The sequence below is a fragment of the Lactuca virosa genome, chromosome 4 (genome assembly GCF_052849685.1).
Source record: "Lactuca virosa cultivar CGN04683 chromosome 4, Lactuca_virosa_CGN04683_v6, whole genome shotgun sequence".
NCBI lineage: Eukaryota > Viridiplantae > Streptophyta > Magnoliopsida > Asterales > Asteraceae > Lactuca > Lactuca virosa.
In genome coordinates this window covers 59,502,791-59,511,368 of record NC_136429.1, presented here as the reverse complement: position 1 = coordinate 59,511,368, position 8,578 = coordinate 59,502,791, and the positions used below count along the sequence as shown (strand labels likewise).

The following is an 8,578-nucleotide window of genomic DNA, read 5'->3' as shown; positions in this document are numbered from 1 at the left end:
TTGTAGACATTTTAAATATTAATTGCTATTAGATTTTTTTTTTTTTTTTTGGAACAGCAAATCTATTCTATTCTACTCCTATATAACACCTAAATCTCCACCTATGTCTCTCACGAGACTTGAACCCTCGACCTCAAGGAGGGAGGGCAACACCGGATACCGCTAGAAGCCCCTTTGGTAATTGCTATGAGATGCATTTTGACTTTTCATTGGCTAGTTTAGGTGTTAGCTTTGTCCTTGTTAATCGATCTCCACATTTTGCAAAAATATCACGATCAGGATCAGCCCTCATCAGCCCCTGTTCCGTCACGAGAGAGAGTTTTTGGTTCGTAACGTCTCTTGGTGTTTTTCGAGGCACATCTTCCGTGGGATTTTGGATTTTAATCATTCATTTGATTTGGGAATAACTGCTTCTCATCTGCTCCATTTCATCAAGGAAATCTTGGTGAAGTTGATAAGAATCACAGAAGATGTACGTGAAGGCGACACCGACGACGGATCTGAACAGAAACACCGACTGGTTCACGTACCCAGGAGTATGGACAACCTACATCTTCATCTTGTTCTTTTCATGGCTTCTCATTCTCTCCGTTTCTGGTTGCACCCCTGGCATGGCTTGGACCATTGTTAATCTCTCCCACTTCCTCGTAATTATACCTCTCTATCTCTCTCTCTCTCTCTCTCTCTCTCTCTCTCTCTCTTAATCTCAAAATTTAAATACTATTCCATCTCATTGAAAGACAGATGATTTGTCTTCTTTCTGCATCTCAATTCGATTTGGTTTTGAGGGTTACTGTTAGGTGTTCGATCTAAGGTTGATTATAGAAAATTGAATTCAATCATCTTAGTAAATCAATGTCATCCAATACAATTATGGTACAATTTGGAAAAATTACTGAAATATGATGTGTTCGATTTCGTTTTTGGCATATGTAAGCCAATGAGATCCTGAAGCCCTACCGATGTTGACATTTCTCTATTTCGTATTTAGGGTTTTCTAATCATCAGTTAAGATTTACGGATAGCTGAAAGATGAGATCTTTCAGTTTCTTTGTAGGCTATATCAAATTCTTATGGCTTTCTATTATATTGATCCAATTAGTTGTCAGTGTTTTGTATCTATGATGAATGTCTAAGTCCTGTTTCTTATTAGGTCACTTATCACTTTTTCCATTGGATGAAAGGGACTCCATTTGCAGAAGACCAAGGGATTTACAACAGGCTGACATGGTGGGAACAGATCGACAATGGAAAACAGCTGACTAGAAACAGAAAGTTTTTAACAGTCGTTCCTGTTGTTCTGTAAGTACACATATTTAAGCTACAATGGTGATTTCTGAAATATGTGATGGGTGTTGTTTTTCTTTGAGTTGCAGGTATTTGATAGCTTCACACACTACAGATTACCAACACCCGATGCTGTTTTTAAACACAGTTGCTGTGATTGTGCTTGTTATTGCCAAGTTCCCTAATATGCATAAAGTCAGAATCTTTGGGATTAATGGAGATATGTGAGTGGTATTAATAGGTTGTTGTTCAATGTTCATCATGTTTGGAAGTTGTTCACTCTCCTTTGTACTCAAACGGGTAATATAAAGTCAAGATTGGAAAGGTTATCATTTTTGTTTATGCTGCTGCATTCCTGTTCTACAAATGCACTGATTGATATTGAAAATAAAAATGAAAGATTCATCTCTGTATAGTGGAACTTTATTGTATCTTGGAGATTCATGTCTATGTTTTCTTCATCTTCAAAAAGTTGACTTTATATAATTATGTTTGGCTCTAATTTTTGTTTTATAAATCTTGCTATCACGTCCTAAACCAGTCAGACCAAGCTGATGTGTCACACACGGATTAGTCAGTCAGAGGCACCACTGCAAGAGGCTCTTATACAAACACTAAACAGTAAACCTTAAACCCTAATAAAGAAAAAAGAAGCTAATATTTGAAGAAGACAAAAACTACAATTTCCAAGGATGAAATCTAGTTAAATTTCGGGTTTGAAATCTAGATCTTGCCAAAACCCTGAAACTTATTCTAAATTAAACTATAAAGCACAACATTTCTATTTAGTAATAAACCATAAACTATAAAAAATATGCATTTTACATCATCCGATTTATATAAGATCATAGTCTAGAATCCCTACGATACTCATGTGTAAATTACTATCGGCTCAAATGCTCAATGATATTAAAATCATCAACATACGCATATGTATTCCCTTGCTAACAAAGAGTTCATTTAAATTATGCGTATTCCCTTGCTAACAAAGAGTTCATTTAAATTTGGGTTACACAAATGTATTATTATTTATCAACTAAAATAAGAAACTGTCCTAACTTTTATTCGGTTCCATAAAGATGGTCCAAAATTGATTAAAAACTTTCATGTGCCAAATTGCTTATTTATTATTGCATGGCATTTTTAATAAAATTGAAATCCACCTCTCAAAAGAAGAGAGTTTTGCAAAACTGGGAAGAAGAGAGTGAAAAAAAGAACCAAGAAATATTTTCTCCTCTATAAAAGGCTTTACCGAGTTAGGTTTTCTAGCAAAGCATTTGTCGAGTTGACTCAGCCAATACCAAACTCAAAAATCGTTTACCGAGTTGACTCAGCCAATACCGAGTCCACTTCCCATAGCCTAACCCTAACAAGACAATCCCTAATAATTGTACTAAACTTGAAGTACTCGTACTCCAAAACCAGGTTAGTTGATTGAAAACACCATATAGATTTGGTTAGGGTTCTTAATTCTTATTATGAAGTTTTGTAGACCCTAAAATTATTTAAAAATGTCATTTAGTAACCGAGGCTCCGAGAGTCGATGTAAAACCAGACGCTTCGGAGGAGCACCGATTAGAAATGGGCACAGTAACAGCGCCATGGAAACAGCTTCTTCTCAACGCACTGCAGTCCAATTCCCACCTTCGCCACTCTTCCTATCTTCAATTCGTACGTACATATATGTTATATACCTAAGGCATCATCTTTCTTTCTTTTTTATCCAAACACCTTCTATCGGAATAACCTTCATCTCAATTTCGGGGTTTACAGGCAACAATAGGATCCAATGGAAGACCTGCTAATCGCACCGTTGTTTTCAGGTATTACACACAGAGACACACACGATGTTTGGTGTTAATGTGTTACGAAATTTGGGCGTTTGTTGTTATGTAGGGGATTTGCAGATACTAGCAATAAAATTCAAATTAACACGGACTGCAGAAGTCACAAGGTTGATTGTTTCAGCTTAGAAAAATTAATCAAAGGTGAAATCGGTATATTCGAAACTAGGGTATTGATTTTGGAAAATTTTAACTGCAGATTGAAGATCTTAAACAATGCCCATTTGCTGAAGTATGTACACTTTGATTCCCTAAGTCTCCCTTCATTTCTCATATTCTAAATGGATTCGTTATGATTTAGATTTGTTGGTATTTCACTGATTCGTGGGAACAATTCCGGATCAATGGTAAAGTCGATGTCATTGATGGATCAAACCCTGACCCCATGAAACTTCAGGTAGCTCTGTTTTATGATTTCCTTGTTTCAAATTGTGTTAGTATTTGAAACAGTTGAAACAATCGCTACAAATGTATCTGTTCTTGATCATCTTTGGAATCTATGATATAGCAAAGAGAGAAAGCTTGGTTTGCTAGTTCACCAAAATCCAGGCTCCAGTATCTGGGACCAAGTCCAGGGCTTCCTTCTTTAGGTGATCAGCCAACGGAGGTGTCAACTTCATTGGACCCTTCAGCTGGACCTGTTTCAGCTTATTGCTTGCTCCTTCTTGACCCTGATCAGGTCCAAATTATTTTCTGCTCATATATTTATTTGTATGTTATTTATTCTACTCATTATAATTGTAAGAATTTGTTTTGTACTCAGGTTGATTATGTGAATTTGAAGAGTAACGAGAGGATAGCCTTCTCTAGGAAGAACATCAATGAAGAGAGTTCTTGGAGTTCAGACAGAGTCAACCCATGATCTTTATCAACTGTCACTGTGATGTATAAGTTATAAGTTATAACACGTTCATCTTCATGATCTGAATAAAATAAAAAGGTTTGATTTCTTTAGCTTTTATACATATACTATTATATAGTTTAGGCACACTAACTCTCCCCAACTACACTTCTTTAATCAAATTCTCCACCTGTAATTGCCACATACCAAAAGAAAAGACATAAATATCGTCAAAACTTTCAATTTTATTCACTGAAACATGAGCTTTTTTACACGATATATTCTAAAAAATCGGAAATCACACTTAAATACTTAATGCACACTTGTTTTCAAAAATCTTTTACTTGATAAAAGATGACAACCTAATTAGTAATTAACTAACAACGAGGCATATCTGCTGGAGGATGAGGAAGCGTCTCCATTGGCCCTACACCATTCTTCACCACCAATGCAACCGCTAATCCCCAAGTCAAATGTATCTCCAAGTGACAATGCATAAACCAAACCCCTAACAACATTACAAAACATAAACCTCAAAAATATTTTATATGTTTTTTTTTTTTTTTTTTTTTTTTTTTTTTTTTAATAAAATTTGTGTTTTACCTGGATTATCAGCAACAAATCTGATGGCAGCCCATCCACCAACAGGCACCCCAATCGTGTTCATGTAAGGTGGGTCCACCAAATTGAAATTAGCAGTTTGCGGGTTATAATTCCCACTACCATATCCAATCACATAAAAACTATACCCATGAAGATGAATCGGGTGATTTTCAGTAGTAACTGTACCCGTATCCTGTAAAATAATCTGGACCCGACTTCCATATTCAATAACCTTTGTTCTCGTCCCATTAACAGATCCCGTGTCATTAGGAGCCGAATTAGGCGCCCCATTAACAAAATCATAAAATTTCAAAGGAGACCCAGGAAAATCCTCAGTAAACCCACCATTAATATGCTCATAATAAGCTCCAAGAATCGAAAAATTCGGCCTAATGAAACTATTATTGTTCATGGAAGCTCCCATGACACCACCATTCAAACCCTGGCAATTCTTCTTCGGTGTTTTTGATCCACATTTGTTCACGTTAAGCCCGATTGTGAAAAAAAGATTCGTGTCTATCTCTTTAGGGACATTGGAAACTTCTAGACTTTTTAACCCATCCATAACCGTTTTAACAGCTAAATTATCATTAAATCTAGGTAAAGGAGCGGGTAATGTGACGCTATTTGGTGTGGCGCCTATGTATTGGAAGTATGCGATTGATGTTATGTTTTGAAATGCAACATTTTGGGCTGACATGTAGGGGCCCATGGCCATGGAATATCTTCCTATTTTCTGATTGGCTGTGACTAGGACATTTAGGGTGTGACCTGGCCCTAACATGACTCGATCTGTGGTGAATGGTTTTGTGTATTCTCCATCTGCTTCAACTATGGTTAACTTATGGTTAGCAATTGTGAAGAAACTTTCCATGTTTAGAAGAGCACCAATTATTCTTAACATGTAGGTTTTCCCGGGTACTACATCAATCTTGTACACATCTGTTGAAAAAAATATATTAATTCAACGTGTTTCTATGGGGAAAATGCAAGAAATAGCAATTACCATTTGTTGAGCAGTTGTAGTTGGGGCCCGGATGACCATTGATGGTGTAAGCATCCGCCACCGGAGCACCACCACCACTAGCTGTGACATTCCTCTCAAGTTGCACAAGATCCCAATTCCAATACTCACCTTCAAGAAAAAAAAAATGTAAATAACTAAAAGTGATACTTTTAAATTTTAATTTTGACTTGTTTACTATTTTGTATAAAAATGAAAAATCACTGACCTAAGATAATGGTGTGCTCTTCGTAAGGAGATTTAAAAGGGTAGGGGACTCCTTTTCTAGGGTAGATGATGATTGCACCATAAACAGTTGCTCTAAGCCATGAAAAATGAGCATGCCAGAAAAGGGTACCCTTTTGTTTGACCAAAGTAAACTCATACGTAAATGTTTGACCCGATTGAACAGGACACTGAGTGATATAAGAAGGTCCATCTGACCAACAAGTAAGAATCTGTCTCACACCATGCCTGATATAAATATTTCAATCATTAACGTAAATTAGATTTTTTATATGTATGTAAAAAAAAAAAGATAATGAGATTTAAAAAAAAAAAAAAGTATACCAGTGAATTGTGGCATTGTATGGTGTCTCATTTGTGAGTTTCACGATAATTCTGTCATCTTCTTGGGCGTACACAACTGGTCCAGGGTACATCTGGTTAATGGTTACTATTTCTCTCGTTTGACAAAGTTTGTTGACTTTTAACATTTGTACCTAATAAACATAATTTTTAATTATCAAAATCAGTTAAATTCAAAAAAACAGAAAAGAGAATCATAAATAAAATTAGAAATTGAAATAGGAATAGAAAGAAAGACCTTGAAGTCGTAGTATCTTGTTGATCCACCTTTAGGCCATTGGGACATGACATGAAGCATGTTATGAGCAAAAATACAATGAAATAATAAGCTTATTAGGCCATGCTTTGAAGAATTGGCCATTTTTGCTTACACTTTGAGAGAAGAATGTGTAAAGAAGAAGTGAGAAAATGATAGAAGGGAGGGGGGGCTTTTTAATGCTTCACCAAAGGTTCTTTTTATTTTTTATTTTTATTTTTATGGAAAATATTTTTTAGTAAAAGTTGGAAGAAGGAGAAAAAAAGGATTTATGAAGGTGTATTACGTTTGTCAGCTTTCATGATTCACTTTACTTTTGGATTTCTAATAATAAGTTGTTGGGAGATGTTTTCTCTTCACTCTTTACTTCACTCACACCTTCTTCAAACATACTATATTACAATTTTGGTCCTTTAGTAATACCTGATTTTTCCAATTTTGATCCCAAATAGTTTTTTCTTGCAGTTTTCATGTTTTTGAGGTTTTTGTAACGTTTTTTTTTCTTTCCCAAGTAAAATGATTATATTTTGAGACCAAATTTGTAAAATCAGTTACGCATGCACCAAAAATAGTCATTTTAATTGAATCAAAATTACAAAAATAAACTACATTCTAGGCCCAAACTCTAATTTACTCTGAAGTTTACAAAGATGGAGTGAGAGAATCTATTAAGACTGACCAAAAGAAAGAAGTTCTTTTTTTTTTTTTTTTTTTTTTTTTTTAATAATTTCTTTTATCTTTTACTTTGCAGTGATGGTTAAAAGTTGAATTTGCTTGGCTTTAATTGGACATTCTACTTCTAGAAATGATGATAAGCCATTGGTGCATGCTAATGTAGGGACTCTTACAATAATTTGGTTTTGTTGTTCTCCAAACAATATTGGATTATGACTATAAATTTAGGGATTGTTAAGGGAACTATTGTTCCCAATTCCCTAACCGAATTCCGGTTGTTTAGTTTCTAGTCGACATAAATAACAGTTATTTGATTATGTAGTTATCTGATTATGTGGAAACCGTACCATTTTTTTTTCAATTGTCATGATTGAAAATAAAACATGTTTCGACTTTGAGTTATGAAAAATGACATTTTTCCATCACGAGGGTTGACTTGGCTCGTGAAACTCGTTTAAGTTGATATTAATGTATACCGCTATATATATCTAAGTACCTAGTAATGCGAAACATATATACAAATTTTTTCTAATAATGAAATAAAAGAAAAGAAAAGTATCGACTTTAATGTTTATATAATGTTTAACTGTACTAAGGAAAGGGAAGAAATTAGTTTATATTGTTTAAATATGAATATAAATGAAGATGAAAGCCATGGCCATGCATGCGTACACGATGATGATTATGTCAATATGTTTTAAATATTTTTTGCATGTCAAAGAAAGCAGTTGGAGCCAACGTCTCTAAAAACAAACCCTATTTCTTATTAGAATTTTTTTTCTTCATAAGTTACAAGTGAAATTTGTGTAAAAATGCATGATATTAAATCAGATTTGGTGAACAAATATAAAGAAAATCACTTTGCTGCCCTCATCCATCATGTCTTTGACATATTTTAAATTGATTTGGTATTTTGTTTTAAACATAAAACAACCCCTTAAATTTGTCGGATACTTATATATATATATATATTTTTTTGCTTCTTTTCTTCTATTATACTCTAAGTATTTACTTTGTAAATTCTCGTGTTTTATATTTAATCTTTCCAATTTGATTGGGTTATTTATCGGTTACTATCTTTTGGCAGGTCAAAGAACATATGATGTCTGTTACTTTTTTTTTTCATCAATTTAATACCCGTTTATATGGTGCGAAATGATATAGATATGCATGTTACAAGAACTAAAAGTGTGACCATAACATGTAGGGAAAATAAAAAGAATGAAAAAAGCCAATGAAATGTGAAAAATGTGAAAAAAGCCAATGAGCAATGGTATCCAATGGTTGAAGCTTCATAAATAGCTTAAAAAGTGTTAAAAAAGGGTAAACAAGAGCCGATCTTTAACATCCTGAGACTTTAGTGTTTTCCATCGGTAAATATTACAAGCAAAATTAAAGTTTTCGTTTGGTCAACGATTTAGCAAATCACAAAAAAATAAATGAAACTATCATTTAATGACCTTTTTTTTGTTGCAAAATAA

General features: G+C 34.1%; 3 protein-coding genes across 3 annotated transcripts; 2 read left to right on the top strand and 1 right to left on the bottom strand.

Annotated features, from left to right (window-relative positions):
- The first annotated feature begins 219 nt into the window (after positions 1 to 219).
- LOC145104641 (uncharacterized) lies at positions 220 to 1,789 on the top strand. The gene is made up of 3 exons (XM_079041851.1): positions 220 to 647; positions 1,154 to 1,302; positions 1,377 to 1,789. The coding sequence occupies exons 1-3, from the start codon at positions 471 to 473 to the stop codon at positions 1,513 to 1,515; spliced, it is 465 nt and encodes a 154-aa protein (XP_078897977.1). The 5' UTR covers positions 220 to 470; the 3' UTR covers positions 1,516 to 1,789.
- Positions 1,790 to 2,576: 787 nt separating this feature from the next.
- Positions 2,577 to 7,295, top strand: LOC145104640 (Pyridoxamine 5'-phosphate oxidase family protein). The gene is made up of 9 exons (XM_079041850.1): positions 2,577 to 2,712; positions 2,810 to 2,958; positions 3,061 to 3,110; positions 3,184 to 3,241; positions 3,331 to 3,363; positions 3,433 to 3,528; positions 3,640 to 3,810; positions 3,895 to 4,071; positions 7,174 to 7,295. The coding sequence occupies exons 2-8, from the start codon at positions 2,869 to 2,871 to the stop codon at positions 3,991 to 3,993; spliced, it is 597 nt and encodes a 198-aa protein (XP_078897976.1). The 5' UTR covers positions 2,577 to 2,712; positions 2,810 to 2,868; the 3' UTR covers positions 3,994 to 4,071; positions 7,174 to 7,295.
- LAC6 (laccase 6) lies at positions 4,198 to 6,584 on the bottom strand. Its single transcript, XM_079041849.1, has 6 exons — positions 6,405 to 6,584; positions 6,149 to 6,300; positions 5,808 to 6,052; positions 5,582 to 5,710; positions 4,576 to 5,517; positions 4,198 to 4,480 (listed from the first exon to the last, which is right to left on the bottom strand). The coding sequence occupies exons 1-6, from the start codon at positions 6,525 to 6,527 to the stop codon at positions 4,350 to 4,352; spliced, it is 1,722 nt and encodes a 573-aa protein (XP_078897975.1). The 5' UTR covers positions 6,528 to 6,584; the 3' UTR covers positions 4,198 to 4,349.
- Positions 7,296 to 8,578: the final 1,283 nt, after the last annotated feature.